Raw genomic sequence first — 20,345 nt, 5'->3', positions numbered from 1 at the left:
TCTATTCCTTTGTCCTGCGACGCGTCGTTCCGCCATCGAGAAAATAACCGAGGAAATCCCAGACGCAATAATAATATTACCTCCCTCCACCCACTGCATCCCCTCCACCACGAACAGTCCAACAACAACACAAAAACGAACATAACGGTAATTCATAAGCAAAACCAGAAACAAAACACAAAACAGTAAAAAGAAATCACTCACGAAAGTCAGCCACAAATCTGTTGCTCTCTCGCTTACACTTTCTCACGCTCTCAGCGTGCTCGCGCGCTCTCCGTCTCTGTCGCTCTCTCTCTCTCTCTCTCTCTGCGTTGCACTCAATCTGCGGCTCAATAAACAAGAACTACAAAAGGAGGTGTTGGGTGGTGGGCGGTGGGAGTGGGAGGGCGCAAGTCCCTATAAGTTTTTCCCAATAAGAAAAAAGGCATTGCTCTGTCAGCAGCAGCAGCAGCAGCAGCGACGGCGACAGAGGCCCTGCTGGCTGGGCTACAAATTGAATGCCAGAGCAGCGAGCAGAGGCGTCGCTGCCCGCCACACATGGAAGAAGGCCCCCCCCTCTCTGTGAACCGAGAGCGAGCGAGAGGAGAGTAGCGCCAAGAACGGGTATTTTTTGAATGAATGAATTTCAATACATGCAGCTGACAGCAGTTATCAGTGGCAGTGGCAGTGGCAGCGCAGCGCGGCGGGGCAGACAGCGACGGCGCAGAAAAATGCTCCAACAACAACACCACCAAGCGGCAGCAACACAGAAATCAAAAACCTATTGAAAGAAAAATCAAAAGCAGCAGCCAGCCAGTCCAGAGACTCATTGAGTGACTCTCGTTCGAGCGCTCGCTCTCTCTCTCTCTCTCCATATCTCTTGAGTGGAAACAGAGGTTGCCTCTGCCAGTCTCTGCCTGTGTGTGTGAGCTGCGACGCAGCGCCATGCCGCCGTTCGTTTGCCGTTCGAGGGTTGTCGCTGCTTCGTTCATTCTTTCCGTTTCATTCTTTCCGTGGTCGTCGCCTGCGCCGTGCGTGTGTGACTGAGACTGAGACCCCGTTGAGGAAAAAACGGAACGGAGACCCGTAGACCGTGGACCGTAGAGTTGTCGAGTTGTGTCGTCGTACCACGCTCCACACAACAAGAGCAGCAACAAATATTGAAAGAAAAGGCGCTACGGCCGCCCCGCCCCCCCAACCATTCGCTCTGTGCGTCAGTGTGTGTGCGTGTGTGCAAGGTGTGTGTGTGTGTGTGTGTGTCCGTGTGTGTGTTTTGGTCTCCGGTTGCACGGCACACACGATATAAACAACAACAACAAAACGAAAACAAAAGAACGAAAACCCGGAACCGGACCCTATAAAGGAGGATAGATCGATCCCCGCCCGAAAACAACATCAACCAATTGGAAACCCCCAAAAAAGATACAAAAATCTGTTATTTTTTTCAAGTGATTTTTCTGTTTTCTGTTCAATTAAAAATCAGAAGAATGTGCGCGTGTATTAGTGTCGAGTGACAACAACAACAACAACAGCAACAACATCAGCAGCAAGAGCAACAGCAACAACCTGAAACATGTGCAAAATAATCAACAACAGCAACACGATCCACAACAACCACAGCAACACCTGCAACACGATCCACAACAACAACAGCTGCGTTTGGGCCCAGGATCAGCAGCAGCAGAAGCAGCAGCAACAACAAACAACAACAAACACAACAGCCATGGTCTAAACTCAATAATCAACAACAAATATCCAATCATCGATCAACAATCAACAATCTTCCCCCTAACACATTCACTCACTCACTCTCTCACACTCTCTTGCAACAAAAAGCGCTTCCTCTCACAACAAATTGTATTGCATTTTCTTTGGAAATTGTTGGAAAATAATCAAAATCAACAACAACAACAACAACACCAGTTATTGAGCAACATAAATAAGAGAGGAAAAATCAAAAAATAAAAGGCTTTGGGTTTTTTCAAAAGTATTTTATGAATTTTTTTGGGCACGTAAAAAGTAATTGCAACAATACACCAACCAAAAACAACAACAAATCAGGTGTCAAATGTGATGTGTGACTAAAACTTAATCAAACTAACTTACTAACAAACAAACGAGAAAACAAACAAAAAACAAAACTGAAGAAACTAAAGTGTAAAAAGTGGGAAAACAATTTGCGGCATTTAAATGCCAGGCCTTAGCCACAGATTTATTGGCATTACCAACACCAAAAACAACAACTGCAACACTTGCAACAACAACAACAACAATTGACAGTCGAATCTTTGGAGGAAAGCCCACGAATGCAGCCAACATTGCCACAAGCCGCTGGGACAGCCGATATGGATCTGACGGCTGTTCAATCAATCAACGATTGGTTTTTCAAAAAGGAGCAAATTTATTTATTGGCACAATTTTGGCAACAGGTAAGAGGAAAACACCAAACAAATTCCCACCATTGAAAAGTGCTTTCCCTGCAGAAAAAGTGTCGTCGTAGGGCTATCTTTTGATGCGAGGTTTATCCAACTGATATTTACATAGCTCATTTTGTAGTTGTTGCACCCACCAGAAAAAGTTCTTAGTGAATTCTTTTGTTTTTGGGTGGATTTTGTTGCATCAGCAAAAAATTAACTGCAGTTTAGTGATATCCAAAGTGTCAACAAGTTCTCCTAAGTGAAATTCAACCGCCCAAAAAAGACCCATCAATGAAATCTGAAGAATGTTTCTGAATATTATGTTCTGTGTTTACGTATATCATTTTTCTTTTGTTTTGGTTCTTCTTTTGGGTTAAAAATTACACAACACGAAAAATATGTCGCTAAATTTGATTTTTTTTGAATTGGTGAAAAAGTATCTCCTAGCGAAAGCTGCGACCTCATGCAATAGATGCCATGGAAGTGAAATTTCACCCATCAAAAAATTATTGGAATTATATTTAGGGCGTTCATCTATCCATGAAACGATTTAAAAGAAAAAAACTGCCGCAAGATGCAAAATGTGTGGCAAGGTTCTCCCACAACCGGGCCTCCAGACTGTGGGAGCCAGCGAGGGAGAGGGGTGGCCTTAAGTTAACTTTTTTCACTAATTGAGTTTGCGTGTCTGTGGCAAATGTATGTTTTATTGTTGCTAGCATTTGTTGCCTGCCTCTAATTTGTGTTGTAAATGTATTTATTTGTTGTTCCCTCGATTATTGATTTCTGTGTAAAAATGAAATGCAAAATGCAACAAACAAATAATTTAGTGAACAATTTATTGCATGAATAACTTCCTTTATTTTTGCTTGTTTTGCTTTTGGAGCAGACAAGATCGTCAGGCAGACAGACGGATACCCTCTAGGGAGGGAATTTGTATGGGGGGGTGGTGGAGGATGCCCAGACGATGTTGAAAAATGCATTGGCTTCATGCCAGAGTCTGAACAAATAAGGCGGCAAAAGAAGTGGCCTGTCCTGCCCTGCCCCTTCAGGACCAGACATATGAATATTTCCCTTAGATATACGAATATAGAATGAATATGCCTTAGATACACGAATGAATATTCTCTGGGTGCTGTGGCAAGTTAATTAGGTTTTGAGGGGCACTTTTTAATTGGAAGAGAGAACTCCATCTCCACTCGATTGATCCTCCAAAAAGTGAGTGATTTCCCGTGAAAAAATAAAATCTTGTGGGGGGTTTTGCCGTCGGCAAGTGCAAATATTTGTGCACACGATGAGTGGCATGTTGCAAATAAAAAGCCGAAACCCATTCTCAGAACTCGTTAGCAAGAACTCCCCTTCTGCAGCCGTTCAATCTCCGCTTCTCTAACGATCTTTTGATGATCGATTGCCGCTCTATGAATCAATATTTGAGGCCAAAACAAAATTAGAACTCGATCCCCACATCCCGCCATACAATAACAAAAAAAAAAGGTAATTTGCCATACCAAAAATAGAAGTTTTATTAAGTAAATTAAAGACAAAAAAATAAACAGAAAAGAATATATGCTCCCCTCCAGTCGGCAGCTGCCCAAAGACATTCTTTTCTCTTTTTTTTTTTTCTTTCTTTCTGTCGTGTTTGTGTGTGTGGTATTTTTGTGGATATTTATTTATTTACATTTTGTCTGCAAAATTGACACAAATCGAAATCGAAAAAATGTGCTCGCATTGGCATTTAATATTTTTCGGATTTCGAATGTGGGGCAGCCCCAAATGAAAAAAGAAGAACAGAAATTAATTTCCGTAATGCAATCTATAAACTTGACCCAAAGACCCGAAATACAAAAAGACAGAACGAGGGAGCGATGGAGCGATGGAGGGTTCTACAATTACCAAATAATACAACAAAAAAATGAAGAAAAAAACAGAATTGCAGACTGAAAATTTGTCATTGATTTGTGCTGTGATCCGCAAACTGGAAAACGCGGGGAAAAACTGAAAAACTAATTGCCAAATGCAAACGAAACAGAAACCGAAACCGTATACAACAAATTATATATGATGATAGAAATTCAAGTTTTTTTGGGTTCCGTTTTAATCAAATTTGAAACCGGTTCAGGGTTTAGCCACCACCACAGCACAGACACACACACACACACACACACACACACAAACCATTTATATCCGAGAGATACAGATGCAAACAGGAGGCGCCGCATTGATGATAGTTTATAAAAAGTTTTTAATTTTCAAAGATGGCCGATGTGCAGGAAGGATGGCATTTGCATATGCCGAAAAAATCGAATCGAAATGAGCATCAGCCATGGGCCAACCCTTGGGATGTCCACGCGGGCTTAAGCCGTTAGATACACACGGTTACAGATACACAGATATACCGTAGATACGTAGATACAGATACAGATCGCTGCGTGTGTCGTGTATAATTTTTAGCGTTTTAAGTGCAATTTACCCCCGTGCTCGTGCTGTGAGAGAGCAAGCTAATGAGTCAGAGAACCCCCGAGAAAGAATCATTCAACCACCCCGTCCAACCCGTCCACCCGTCCAGCCGTCCGACCGGCCACCCACTCACACACACAGAAAAGATACAAGATACAAGCAGAAAAAACATATATTTGTGAGTTCTGTTCAATCGTTCGATCGCTGGAAAGATATGTTAATATAATTAAATTAATTTGTCAGCGCGGAAATTAAAACACAACGAAATAAAAGACCGAAACAGAAACAGAAACAGAAACAGAAAAATCCCCCACACACAAACGCGCACAGATGCATGGCCACAAATTGTATCTATGAGATGCGACAAGCGATACGAATACGAAATGAAAATCGAACAATTAAAAGCTTGTGGTGGGTGTAGTCTGAACCCCGAACCCCGAGCCTCGATCTGAACCACGCAACAAATAATTCCAAATAAAAAATCGTTTGAAAATTATTATTAAAAATTGAGTTCATGAACTGTGGCTCGCCATAGATGTATCTATGCCTGTATCTGTATCTGTATCTGTATCTGTATCTGCTTCTGTGTGTGCGTTGATCAATTTTTATATGATGATCATTTGATGTTCTTTCTCTTTCCGGTTTATGGCATTAATTATGAATTTGTTGATGAAGCTAATTGAAGCTCTCGCTCATTCTCTCTCTCTCTCTCTATGTGCGGCAAGTGAAGAAGTGTCCTCACTGGAACTCTGCATTCCGAATGCATTCCAGCCATCAAAACTCTGACCCCAAAAACTGTTGTAAGCGCTTAGGCCAGTAATTAGTTAATTTGGCATCAAATTAGTGCCATTCGGAGTGCATCCATCCATGAAATGAGGTCTCAAGTAACTCTGATTTCAATCATTAAAATGGTCCACAAATTTTCCTCCCATTCCATCTACATATAGAATAATGAGTATTCAGAATGGGTTTTCGTTCAGTTTTGATTAATCTATTATGGAATATACTCCGTTCATTGAGAGACCTCAAGGAACTCCGCTTTCAACTTTTGGATGCTCTGGAAACTTTTCTCACATTCAATCCGCTCAGTAACGAGCACATTCTGACAGATTTAGATGAGAGGCTCAAGCTGGCTCTGCTGGCCATCAAATCAACCTAAAAAGCCTCACACATGCCAATGGCTGTGGATTGGTTGGCGGGGGATTGGGGGGACACGACACTAATTGAGCATAAATATCATAAATGCTAAATGCGCGGTGTATTGCGTGGTGTGCATCAATTGTCATTGCATCATTAATTCCGCATCTAGAGGAACCACCGTTCGTTCATCTTAAGTTCCAATGTTCCACAAAAGCACCACACATGTACACATATCTCTGGATGGGGATGCCAAAAACCCAAAAGGAGAGGAAACGAAGAAAAGATTCGACGGCTTTTGTGTACAACTTAATAACAACTAATTGTCTTTTTATATGCATATACTCGTAAGCGAGTACGCACAGCACACAGACGCGAGATATAGGAGCTCTCTAAACCGAAAAGATCGAGCCAGAAAAAGCAAAAGGAAAGGTACGGGGCTGGGAAAGGGAAGAAGGATGGGATGGATGGTTGGGATGGATGGATGGCAAACCTGTCTTGAAAATCTCTTTTGTTTTTTCTGTTTTGCTGCTGCTGCTGCTGCCGCTGCTGTCTTTCATCTTTCAGTTGTCAGTAATTTGTGCAGCTCAATATATCAGTCGATATCTTATGAGTTTTTAATTTCAGGTTTCTCGTACTCCGTCGATCTATGTGTCTCTCTTTAGCTGTCTCGTTTCTGTTTCTGTTTCTGTTTCTGTTTCTGTAGCTGTCTCTGCCTCCAGTCAGTCTCTCCATCAATTTGATTTCCTACACCGAAGCACAGAGAGTTTTTCTTTTGCTTGAAAAGGACAAATCGTTAAGAGAACCTGATGTCGGAGGATATTGAATAAAATATCATTTTGTGCACGCCCCTTTTTCGAGAACTTGACTCTGAAATGTCGGAGATGGGAGATGCGGCATGGGGCATTGGGCATTGGGCATTGGGCATGATGATGATGAGTTTTGAAGTTGCTGTTTCGTTTGGGGTTCCTTCCTTCTTGTATTGGCAACATTTTGTGGTGTGATCGATACGGTTGAATGCAAAAAAAAAGAAGAGACAGAAACGAAAAGCGAGTGCCTCTGCCTGCCTGCCTGCCTGCCTGCATCTCGGTATTCTCAGAGATCTCTGTAGATCTCCTTCAAAGTTTCGTTTGTTTGAGTAATGACCAAACGCCTGGGGAGTGCACATTAAAAAGGAATCATCATTATTGGCAGATACATGCCAGCCAGGGGGAAGGAGCAACGGGGCAACGGGGCAACGGGGCAAGGATTTTATTGGCAACATCCATTAAGAGATCTCTCCCAGTCTTTCTCTGCTGTAATTTGTGGAATTTTGTGCTTTTGCTGCTTTGCTGCTCTGGTGTTTCAAATGTTTTTACAATGTTTTATTGATGCTTTGATTAAGCTGTTGGTTTTTGCCAGCAAAAACAACACACACACACACACACACACACGCCCACACGTTAGACTGTGCCCCCTGACCACTACCTCCTCCCCGTGTTGCAGTTCTGTCACCGTCTACGGGTCTGCCTCTTGCTCTAATTTTTCTGTTTTTTCTCCTTTTTTTCGTTTTGTTTGCATCTTTTTATTATTTTTGGCACGACACGAAAATTAGTTTAGAATTTAATTCGCTTTGACTTTTGAGTGCTTGTTACCATTTGCAATCATTCCTGGCCCACTGCCACGCCCCTTTTGTTGTTGTTGCCTAATTTGATTTTATTGAAATACTATTTGATGTGGGGCATAACTTTTGCTGTTGGTTTCTGGCTGCTTACACGCGTCGATTTTTCCACACTAAAATCAACATTGAACGTTCGCGTCTCTCGGTGCTCCTTTTTTGTTTGCTTAAGGAAAATATCCAACAGATACAGAACGGATATCTAGGAAATCATACGCCAGAGATTTCGCTGAGTGTGCAATTGTTGGTTTTCCGCTAAATTGCATGAGTTTTGAGGTCTTTGTGGGGGGAACTGCTAATATTATGATCATTTCTTGTTGTTCCTTAAGTTTCACACAAACTCTAAGAGATTTACGAGATGTTCCGTATTTTTTTTTAGGACAATTAAGGGTAGAACTTGAGAAATGAAAATTGTTTGAAAGTTCCACCGAATTCAAAGCGATTCAATGGACATTTTCTTTAGATCCGCAGAGGTTTTCCCCGGATGCGCATATCCCACAACTGGACCTATAATAATTCCCCTCTAGAAGGAGAAACTCGTTTGCATGTCTCTGGGTAATCCTTTGCTTTATCGTTCGATTAATTTACTGCGTGTCATCCCATTCATCCGATGATTCCGTTCTGCTGTCTTCAAGAGAACTCTGCGCTTCTTTTCCCTGCCTGACCCTCCGAAAGGGGAGATGTTTGACCCTTTCGAATTGGTGGTTGCACCAACCACACACAGATCGTGTCATGCCGGAAGGGTTGCCTGCGGCCGGGGGTTGGGTTTGGCATTCGCATTGGCTTCGGGACCATCTCTCTGTTAGGGTCCTGTTTCTCAGTTCCTGCCTATAATTTATCAGTTGGTATGCAAATGAGTTTGATTTTGATTTATTCAATGAGCTGAAGCACAATTCCCAATTTTTTGATATGAAAAAAAAATATAAATACAAAAAAAAAAACGAATCAAACGAAAACTATTTGAATCGTTGTACGCGCGACCCTTTTTTTTTGTGGACAGCTGGGATTAAATTCTCGATTTTTCAGGCCTTTTTTGCGTTGCATTTTCTAGTTTTCATGCCGCTGCCGATGCGACTGCTGCCTCGATGCATGCCACAAAGGCAAATCAACGCTGCGCCTCATTGCAAGGCAACAGACGTAAAAAAAGGAGAAAAAAAAGCCAACACACAAAAAAATATATATCTGCGAGAGAGATCCACGCGGCGGCTATGTGTCTGTATCTGTGTGTGTGTGTGTGTGTGTTCTGTGTGTCTGTGTGTGTGCCCCGTCTGCCCCACTCAATCATAAAGCATTGGCAGGCGTAAATCAAATCAAGTAGCAACGGTTGCAGTTGCACACACAGAGTGGAGTCGGGAGTCGGTAGTCGGACCGATGCTTGCTGCATGTTGCACGCACAAGGCAGAGGCAGGCGGCAGCGGCAGACAATGATTAAGTAGGCAAAATACACACACACACACACACACACACACACTCGCTCTTGCCCCCGTCTTTCCGCTCACCCGTTTCTCCAGTTGCCTCCTCCATTCTTCCCTTAACCGTTTCCCGATTCCCTTGGTTGTTTTTTTTTATGTTTTTAATTATTACCGTACGGTGCCTGACAAAAGTCTGCGGCCCTAAACAGTGACAAACAATGCGCACATGTGGCTACCAGTCGCAGTCCCCTATTTTGTTGTATCTGCATATATAAAGCATAAGCATATATAACCCATTGATCTGAAGATCTATGAGGGATCTTCCATCTGTGCGGAGTTGCCGTTCGTTTAGTGGATATTTAAACAGCAAATCATGCTATTGATCTTCTAAGCATCCACATACACATGTACATCGATTCTAGATCTTTATTTGTTGATATTTATTTTATTTTTTGCTTCAATCCTATGACTTCTTCTCGACTTGTCCATGTTTTGTCCATCATCTTCTTCGCATATCGTTTTCATCTTTCCATTGAAATGCAACTTGAACGATTGATAGAAAAATAAAGAAAAGAAGCAGAACTCAAGAACTACCATAGAACGTACTCCAGAGCCAGAGTTTTCGTTGTTTTCAAGAGTTCGATTCTCTGCTGCTCAGAGATCTGATGGATTGATATGGGATATGGGTTTTATGATGAACGAACGACCGACCGAACAAACGCCTACATATAAATGGGAAAAATTCTCATCAAGCGGGGAGAGCCCGCTCCACTCTTCTCCTGGCTACTGTGTTGAAGCTTTCGATTGCAGTCCCAGTTCAAACTTTGCTTCTCTGTCTCTGTGCTACCACCACCAATTCATAGGTTTCTCTGCTGACGATGCTTTTTCAAGTTCCATCTTCGGTTCCAGCTTCTGTTGTTCCCCAAATAATGCTTAAACATATGAATTACTATATAGATCAGCTGCAAATGTACACCACATGAGTGTAGTGGCGGTGGAGGTGGAGGTGGAGGAGTATGAGGATGACAGATCCCACAGATACTTGAAAATGTTCGCTGTTGTTCGGATCTTGTCTTCTGTCTTCTGTTTTACTAAATACTCTGGCTGTTTAGTGGCATAGCGATGGGGCGGTGGCGGAGGCAGGGGCAGACCATCAACCGTCGACCGACCGTCTCTTTCGAGCGATCAATGTGATCAATCGTGCTTCAATTTTTCTTCTTTTGAAAATGAGATTTCATTTCGGTTTCGTGCTGCTTCTGCTGCTGCTGTTTCTGTTTTTGTCAGCGGAAATCTTTTGTTGCCTCTCAAGTGGCATGGACTCCTCCGCTTGTGTGTTGTGTGTTCGTTGTGTTGTATTATTAGCTATAGTTCAATTTTTGTTGTATTTTTTGTGTGTGCTCTTTCATTGCTTCGTACGAGAGTGCGGGTGTCGGACTGGGACGGAACGGGATGGAGGTCTCCAACAAGTGGCAGTTGAACGGTTGCTAAGTAGCTCGGATAATGCCACAGCGTAATGCCCACACACCCCCGCCTTCAAATAATTGAGTGTCAATTATACACAGAAGTCGGAGAGTAGGGAGCAGGAGGCTGTGGCGGAGGCGGAGGCGGAGAGCCCACCCCCCTCGTCTCTCTTGAGATGAGTTTTTCGATGTCAGCTGTTGAAAATATTAGGGAAAATTATGGGTGTAAATATTATGCATTTCAATGGGAGGCCTGTTGGGGGAGGACGGGACTGTCTGTTAATGTATTTCCTCCGCTCTTTGGCGGAAAAACATCTTCATTTATTAATTTATTGCCTCTGGGAAAATGTGTGTGTGTGGAAATCTTGAGTATTTTTCAAATATTTTCCACTCTGGTCAACCGCAATAAAGGGGTGTCGAAAAATTGGAAACTCTACACGGTTCAGAGCTTTTTACCCACACACTCCGGTCTCTGTGCAAAGTCTACAAGCTCTCAAATGTTGAGTAGACCCCTCCAAATGGGTAACCATTGATCTGAATGGTATTTGCTTTTCATTTTATGCATTTCCCAGTAACACTGAAAAGTCTACAAACTCTCCAAAGTGGAGGAGACTCCTCCAAGTGGCAAAAAGATGATCTCAGAGTAGTCTGCATTTGATTTTATGCATTCGCAGTAACTCTACAAAGTCTCCACAAAACTCTACACAGCCAAAAAAAAAAAAAAAAAATGTGTCTGTTGGCCACAGACATGCCGCATGCACATATAGATATGCATAAAATCAAATTGCACTTGTTGGCAGCCATCGTCGGTCGTTGGTTGTCGGTCGCCGTCATCTTCGTCCCCGTCCCCGTCCCCGTCTTTGGCTCTGTCTCCGTGTCGTCTCTGTGTGTCGTGGGGCAGGGCACCCTCTCTGGGGAACATTGGTGGAAGAGGCTAATAAAAAGATACAATTTTCGCTGCTGCCATATCGAACGACATAAAAACTGATCGACAACGACAAATATAACTCGGTGAGGCGGTGCGGCCGTTGGGTTTTGGGGCGGCATCGCCAGCGAAAAGCAACAAAAACGAGGAAGAATATAATGTCCACAACAAGCGAATGGTATGACTCTGGTCTGGTCTCATGGTCTGGTCTCTGGTCTCTGGTCTCTCGTCTCTGGTGTTGTTGTAAATTTTAATGATCTGTCATTTCGATTTATTTTATTTTCAACCGAAAAACCCCGAAAGAGATAGCAACAGAGAGACAAAAGAAGCGACTCTGATCACACAGAGTCCGATCGCAGAGCGCACGTCAGCTGCATATTAAATTAAAAGGTATTATATTGTACTAAATATATATGTATAGGTATACCCGCTACATTTACCTCAGCCACCAGAGGGTAGGGCTGGGGGCGACACATGCGACACATGACGAAGTGATCTGCTCCGGGGTCTGTTGTTCGATAAAAATATCCACAACACATCGATAGAATTTGAATTTTTCAGTTTCAGTTTCGGTTTCAGTTCTGTTTTCAGAACCGAACCGAAAACCCCTCCTCTAACCATTTGGCATAGTTTTTTTTCCCTCTCTTTTTGCCCCCTCCTTTCGGGGGTCCCATTGTTGGGGAACTAATTCTTCGCCTGTGTGTTTTCTGATTTGATTCGATGGGAACTAGAGCGCATTGCATGCCTTTGTTCTGCCCTCCTCCCCCACTCCACACCGCCTCTTGCCGTTTCCCACTGTCCCCGCTACATTATAATTTTTTTTTTATTTTGATATTTTTCCGTTTAATTTATTTGTTTTTTTGATTTCACAATATTTCGATCGACCAAAGAAAATAAATTTAAAAAGCCAAAAGCAAAAAATACAAAAAACACACGAATAAAAATAAAAAAAAAATATATAAAAACGATAATTTTCGAGGCTTTCAGAAGAAATGAAAATTTATTGAAAATCCGAAAAATCACAGGCACAAAAGACAAAGGAAAGCAAAGTTTTTGTCATAAAATTTTATAACTTTTGCGCCAAAGAATACACAGATACAAATGCAGATATCTATAGATACAATAAGTATCTATAGATACGGTATATGTGAGAGATTTCTTTAGCTCGTTGAGTAGGATATCAGTTGTGACAATTTATTGTGATTGCCAATACTCTACTTTCCGCTTGCTGCTTGCTGCTTGCTGCCTTCTGCTGCCTTTGGTTTTTCGTGTGTGTGTGGGCGTGGGCCCATTGTTTGGGATTAGTGAGTGCCACACTGCCACTGTTAATTTGTTAAAATTTATTTCAAATATATCCACTATTGTTTCTCTGGACCTTGTTGCCTGTCTTCTCTTTGTGTGGCATGCGGCTGCTAAGAGGGGGCCAGAACGGGGGTATTTGTGGCTGATAGTTTTGCTCATTTTGGCCATCGCTATCTGGGCCCCATAAATATTTAAGAGCTCATAAAACGTACCACCCCACCATTCTCATAATTGGCAAGCACTGATAAGCCCTCCAACCCCAGTCCCCCTTCCCCTTTCCATAATTATGATATAATGTTGCTCTTATATTTTTTTTGTTGGGTGAAAGTTTAGTCCCTTGCTTTCCAGCTTAATTGCCAAACGATTTTTGGATGTGGCATGTGTGTGAGTGTGTGCCTCAATGAGGGTTGCACGGACTCTGCCGAAATGTGTGTGTAAATTTCTATTGAATTCTGATGTTTGGGTTTCTGTTGTTCTAGGGGGTTTTCAGATAGATCTCTTAACCGTTTATGAAGTCATAATTTTGTGTCATATCATCATCATCCCATAGATCGGTGGCACGATGATAAGCCCCCGGTACACTAGTGGCAGGACCTCTCCGCTCAAGTATTTAATTTGTGTGTGTTTCAACTGAATCTTTGGCTTCGATGTGTCATTAACCCTCCACTCAAAGAGGCAGTCAGAGAGACAGGAAGGCAGTGGCATGCTGTGTGTGTGTGTGGCATTAACTGCTTTTTGGTGGCAGTGCCCCAAAAACTATGCCAAAAACTTTCAAGGACAACCATGCATCCACAGGGGGAGGGCGGAGTGCGGCGTGCGGAGTGCGGATTGCGGAGGGTGTTGCGTTTGCGGCATTTCCTAGACGCACACACATGCTGCACGTTTCTCTCTCTTTTTGTCTGTCTCTTTCATTTGGTGGCGCCACCGCAAAACGTGCGTAATTAAAAGTGTTTCAGTGTGGGGCGACTGTGTGTGCCACCACCCCACCCACCCGTTTACCGTTCCAAACTCCACTCTCTCTTCCACTCTTGCTCTCTGTTTGAGAGAGCTTTAACTGTTGCTTGGGTTTAAAGTTGTCTCAGAACGGAGACATAGGCCTCCTCCTCCACACAACACTCTGCCAGCACCCTAGACACAGGACTCTCTCCTGCTCCTGCTCCTACTGCTGCTGCTGCTCCCTCTGTTGTGGCATATTTGAAGCTCAAGGACGTGGCGGCTCCTAAGCTTAAGACCCAAGCAGCAACAACAGCAAAAAACCAGCCACACAAACACTAATACAAAAGCCAGCAGAAAGTGCCTCCCCCTCAACGTTTTGCCTGTTTTTTTGCTACTAATTTTTCCTAGAGAGCTTCGGGTGGGTGGACGAGGAAGACCTTAATTTACTTCTTGGGTGGAAGGGGGGGGACAAGCGCCTTACACTAGGCTACAGCTTTTTCGACTCTTTCGGTTTTTTTTTTTTTGCTTTCCTGCTTGCCTCTTTTCCTTTAAATTTAATTTCTTTTGCTAGTTTTTCAACCAGCCAGCCAGCCAGCCAGTCAGCCAGCCAGCTGTCGGCTTTTGCTTAGAATTTTCGTTATTGTTTTGTTGTCTGAGGTTAGTTTTCACTGCCGCCATCGTCGTCGTCGTCGTCGTCGTCGTCGTCGTCGTCGTCGTAGTCGTTGGCGTCGTCATCATCGTCGTCGTCGTTTCGTTGGCGTTGCCTCTTGGCACATTTTCCCTGCCAGCCAGCCTGCTGCCTTTGCTGTCTGTCTGTCCGTCTGTATGGCTGTATGTCTGTGTGTTTGTGCGCCTTTTACTGTTGGCTTTAATTAGAACATTTCACTCTTTTCGCCTGCCAGCCACTGGGGGGTGGCAACAGTTGGGCGGCTTTAAGTTTTCAGAGACAGGCCGAAAAACACTCTCCCAACTCTCCGCCCGAATTCACAACTCGACTCTGTCTTTAAAGCAGCAGCAAAAGTCAGAGCCACGTAAAATAACCCTTTTTTTCGATGGCATTCTGGGGTTAATGTATGGAATGCCACAAGGGGCTTGGCATGCGGGTGGTCAACTGGGTGGGGAAGGTACTTAATTCCTTTGCTTTTAAATCAAATTTCAGCAAATAATACTCAGCGATAATTAATATTTTTCTTATTTTTATTTAATTGCAGGTATGTGACAAAAACACTGAAACTTATCGATAACCAAGCGATAGATAAACGATATTTTATCGATCATTCTTGTCGGATGTTGTACAAAATATTTGAATTTTGAAATGTGAGTCAAAGAATTAATTCTGTGAATTGTTTATCAATCGCATTTCGATAGTTAATCGTTTTGTTTTTTTTTTTTTTATTACGAATTCATATGGAATTTTGGAATGCTATTAATTGTGTGTGTGTGTGTGTGGCACTTAACGCGCACATCTGTTGGACATAACACATCCCCTTGCCACACATGCCCCAGCCACCAGCCAACAGCCCCCACGTACGCGAGAGCGCATCTCATTGAATTCGTTGCACCATGGCCCGTCCTCCCGTCCTCTCAAACACACAATATGATGTGATATGATATGATATATGGCAAAAGTCAGCAGCAGCAGTCACACACCTTTTCGGGGACACGGACCCCAACACCAAAAAAAAAACAAAGACAAAAACCGAAGAAACTCCTGGGAGGAAACTGAACTGAAACTCCGAAAATAGAGACAGATCCCCGAAGCGGAGTTTCTCGATGCTCGCTGCTCGATGCAGTTCGCTCCCTTAATTAGGGTAATTCCATATTTCATTGTGGAAGAAACATAAGTCCACATTCTGATTTATATGCACGCCCGCGCATTTACACTTTGTTTTTTGTTCGCCGTTGTTGTTGTTGTTGGATCTTCGATCCACAGCAGAATAAATCTCTTGTATGCAAATCTTCAGACCAAAAACTGAAGGGAGAAATCAAATTAAAGGCAAAAGGCATCGTCGTTGCATGCCCCTCAATTTTTAATTTGAATTTCCGTTCGGCATAAAAACAGGGCACAGGAAGAACCGTGAGGAAGAGAGATGGAAAGCAGGGACTGCTGCGCCTAATAAATCTATAAAGTGGCAAACGCAAGTACACGCATTATTACTTTGATTTTTTATGATGGAAGAGGCACACACACAGGAAACAGACCCAGAGATCCCACACACCACACCACACCACACCGCAGGGGCAGAGACAGAAGCAGCAGCCCCAGAGGCAGTGTAGGAGAACAATAAAAAAAAAAAAAACAGAAAATAGTAGATCTCTGGCTTCTGTGTGTTTCGACTTTTGTTTCATTTGCTGATTGCCTTTGATTTTTCGGTGTGTTGTGTAGCTTCCAGTCTCAGCTTCAGCTTCAGCTTCAGCTTCAATCTCTGGCTCAGCTTTGCTTTCAATTTATTTTGGACCCCGCGACTTCCGTTTGTTCTACATTGACATGCCAAAGTCGCCTCGTAGTCGGTCGTCATCGCTCGAGTCGTCAAATCGAATTCAATTAAGTGTCTTTCCGCCGCCAACGTCCGGCGAGGCGGCGCGGCGGCGCGGCGGCGCTCATCTCCAGAGACTCGCTCAGTGGATCGCTCAGTGGAGACCAAAAACTGATTTACCAGTTAAACGCAACACTTTTTCTGGCTGAGGCAATTGATCATACTAATGATTATTATCTGGCTGTAGGAAACCCAAACCCAAGCCCAAATCCAAAGCCCAGCATCCGAGTCTGTCTCTCTCTCTCTGATAATTGAAGTCAACTTTAGGCTAGAGCTTAGGCTGAAGCTCATTGTAAGATTGTTTAAGTACCGGATGTTTTAAGCAGCGTCGATTGCAATATGTGTGGTTGTGGATTTTCTTTGATTTTGATATATGTATGTACAGTTCATGACTCAAGGTTCAATCGTATCAAATGTGATGTGTAATAGAAGTTTATTTGCCAGAGATTTCCATGAGCACATAAAGTCGTTAAGCCGTTTCCCTTCATCGAATTCTTGTGCATTGATTCGCTCTCAAAAGGACACATGCAGCAGCCTCCACAGTGACCTTAGTTTAGTTGATGGTTTTGTGGTTTAAGTCAAGTTTTTTAGTCATAGCCACTACAGTAATCGAGTTACGTGAGGAAGACGAACACACACAGACCATCCATGGCAAAATCATCATCAGAAATAACGACTGGCAAAGTGAGGGCCAATTTATTGGCCATGTACAGCGTACACAGCCACACACACACACACAGCAGATCCTCGTATCCCTCCTCCTCCTATATAATATCTATATCTACAATCTACAATCCATGCATACATATGTACACATCCCTGCCCGTTGCCTCCTTCTTCCTTCGATGGCTGTATATAGAAAATGGCAAAAATCCTGCGCGCGCTCTCGAAAAGAAATAAATTCCCTTATATTTTTCTTCCTTCGTTTTTTTTTGTTTCTTATGTGCCGCGATTGCTTTTTCTTCTTTTCACCATCTTTTTTTCTTTGCTTTTGCTTTTTTTTCTATATATATTTTCCTCCCGATTTTCATTTCTGCTAACGCGCGCAATCAAGAACAGGAGCTGCAAACACACACATACAGAGAGAGAAGGAGAAGGAGAGAAAGAAAGAGAGAGAGAGAGAGAGTCGAGTCGAGTCGAACTCCTAGAACCTCCACCCGTCCATCCCCCTGTCCAAAAGCCTCCACAACAATCCCTCCCATTCCCCATATATTTTTCTTGTCTTTTCTTTCGCTTCGAGTTTCCCCATTTGCTTCTTTTTTTTTGCTTTTTGTTGCCCCGTTCTTCCCACACATATCGGGAAATATCCTTGAATCGGAATGCACACGGGCTCCTCCCCCACAGAACCCACGACCCACCACCCACCCACCATTCCTGCTGGCAATCATCCCTACCGTACAAAAATCTATACACGTCAGAAAAGAAAGAAAGAAAACGAAACCCGAAAGTGAAGATGAAATGAAATAAAGCAGCAGCTGGAATGAGTGTTAGAGGAGGACACTCTGCTGGGGCTTGAAAGGGGGGGGTTGTAGGGCTGGTCCCGGTGATGGTTTTGGGGGCAGGGAGGGCTAAAAAAAATATAGGGAGCGCATAAAAATTGGCAGCAGTTTGGGGGGCCAGCAGTAGCAGAAGCACAAGCAGAAGCAGTCGTTGTCGTTGTCGTTGGGTTCTCGGGGCAGACAGCATCGCAGACAAGTAAACTTTTTTATGCCCCAAACCCCCATTCTGCCACACACACACACACACACACACAGTCCCTCCATTACCCACACATACACACATAGACAGAGAGACAGTCAGCGGAGGAGAAGCTCTAAAGCTGCCATCGTCTCGACCAAAACGACAAATGTGAAAGGACATTGTCGTCGTCGTCGTAGTCGTGGTCGTAGTCGTACTCGTCGTCGTCATCATCATCGTTGTAGTCCTCGGCTTTGGAGTCCCTGTCCTCAGGATCCTGCTGCTTCTTCTCCTCGTTCTGCTTCTGCTTCTCCTTCATCACCTCGTCCTGCTGCCTGCTGCCTGCTGCTTCCTTTCCAGCTCGTTATTACGACGAGGACGAGGACGAGGACGACGCCTGCAATGACTCGCAGAGCTTGGGTGTCTCTGTGTGTCTCTGTGTTTGTGTCAATGTCCATGTCCGTTCGATGCTCTGAGTGCGTCGACACTGACTCCCCCTCGAACCCCTTACCGTCAAACCATCCCACCATCCCACCATCCTACCACCACCCCACCTAGAGAAGACCTTGCGGCAAGACCCTCCTCTCCCGTACAACGCCCCTTCTTTTTGTATTGGCAGGACTTATAGGGGATCTAAAGGGGATTTGTCTTTGTCTGTGTGAAAGGATTCGCTGCTGCATCCAGCAATCGGAAACCAATCGGATTCGGATTCGGATTCGGAATCGGATTCGGTAATCGGAAGACACTTGAGCCAGGGCTCAAGGGTTTCCTTCGAGTTGCCTAATAGAGCCTTGGAATAGGTTTCATTAGGGATGCATTTTACCAATTGAAATTGGTTATCGGAAGATAACCACAAAGCAAATACCCAGGATAATCGTCTATCAGAATCTTTAGTCTCTCTTTGGCATCTGGCGGACAGTCAGTCACAGAACTAAGGTCTTTCCTTTGCTTCTGCTGCCACACATGCCACAACTATCGAGAGACAACAACAACAATACGGGCTCACAATATACACACATCGACTGTGCGATATATAAGTAACCATAAACCAAAAGGACGACGAGGACTCCACAACGAGGAGCAACCGAACGACGCTACGTTGGCTCCCTTTCATTTCATTTTATTTCTGTTTTTTTGTTGTAGTCCCCGAATGTCCTTGCGTGTGTGTGCTTTGGGCAGGGTAGACCCGACCCGACCCGTCCCGACCCTACCATATACGTTCTCCATTTTCGTACGTTTCGTTTCGTTTCGATTCGTTCTGCTCGGTATTTATCGACCAATGATATTGGAAATATGTCAGGGAGATGCGCACAGGGAGCCGGCATTTGCTGCGCTTCGGACCAGCACAGCGACAACGGGCAGAGAACGGGGAAGACCCCCCACACCATGGCTTGCTGGAGTAGTGATTGGGGATTGGGGGTGGGTTGGGTCCATTCATCGGTCCGTATGCATCGATTTGGGCACCTCCCTACTGCCGTTTTTTGGGGCTACCTTTTTTTTTTGCTACTCCTGCATGTGTGTATGTGTGTCTTAGCGAGGGATGCTTACACCCACACACACACTTGTCGCATCGCTGTCGAACGCCCCTTTTGCCGCTGCTGACTGCGACGCTGACAGAAGCAGCAGCAGAAGCAGCGCCAGGCGCCTGCCTGACTGCCTGTCTTTAACGGTACATTTTCCTTGTGTGCCATTTTGATTGGAAAATCGCTACGCAATTGGAAATTTTTGCTATTGGCTGTGCGTTCGATACACACACACACACACACACACGCACGCATATAGCGCACACACACACACACCCATAGAAGCAGCGCTGCCGCTGCCGCTGCCCTGGGGTTGGCGCTTTTATGGAAAATCAATCAGCAGCAAAAAACAAAACAAAAATACAGCTGTAGCCAGAAAAAAAAAACCCACTCAAGTGCGCGCTCTCTCGCTCTGCCTCTCCCTCTCTCTTTCGCTCTGGCTGCAAGTTTTCGTCCAAGAAACTGCAACAAAAATGATTTATTTGCGTTTGTTTTTTTTTTGTTTGTTTCTTTTTTGTTGCCAGAGAGCGAGAGCAAGAGCGCGCGCGAAAGCACTCGAAATAAAGCTCAATACGAAACGAGGCATTGAGTGGAACGTGCGAGAGAGCATGAGTGAAAGAGAGAGAGCGCCTGCTCGAGAGAGAGAGTGAGAGAGAGAGGGTCGTTCGTTGCAGCTGATAAGACACACACAAGCACACACAGGCGCATATCTGCGGAGTGGTTCAATGTGTGTTCGATAACCCAGAGCCAAATGAATGAAAGAGCAGGAGCAGCAGCAGCAGCAGCGGTGTAAGCAGTGGGCGAGGGAGAGACGGAGAGAGGCAGGGTCGTCGAGTCTGCCGGCTAGATGGAGAGGGTGGAGGCAGCAGGGCGGAGCGTATCGAAGGGAGAGGCCGGCACACGCTGACTGCTGCTGCTGCTGCTGCTGC

General features: G+C 44.2%; 1 protein-coding gene across 5 annotated transcripts in view; it reads left to right on the top strand.

Moving 5' to 3' along the window:
- The first annotated feature begins 1,741 nt into the window (after window positions 1-1,741).
- The window catches only part of LOC117581420 (homeobox protein cut), a 71,647-nt gene continuing 53,043 nt past the window's right edge, over window positions 1,742-20,345 (top strand). For all 5 annotated transcript variants that reach the window (XM_034268578.1, XM_034268577.1, XM_034268580.1 and 2 more), the window contains exon 1: window positions 1,742-2,408. In XM_034268578.1, coding sequence (XP_034124469.1) covers window positions 2,286-2,408 — 123 coding nt within the window. In that variant the 5' untranslated portion in view covers window positions 1,742-2,285. The remainder of the gene's footprint in view (window positions 2,409-20,345) is intronic.

Source organism: Drosophila guanche, unplaced genomic scaffold (genome assembly GCF_900245975.1).
Source record: "Drosophila guanche unplaced genomic scaffold, DGUA_6, whole genome shotgun sequence".
Taxonomy (NCBI): Eukaryota; Metazoa; Arthropoda; class Insecta; order Diptera; family Drosophilidae; genus Drosophila; species Drosophila guanche.
Note: the sequence above shows the minus strand (reverse complement) of the source record. Positions and strands in the feature narration are given on the sequence as shown.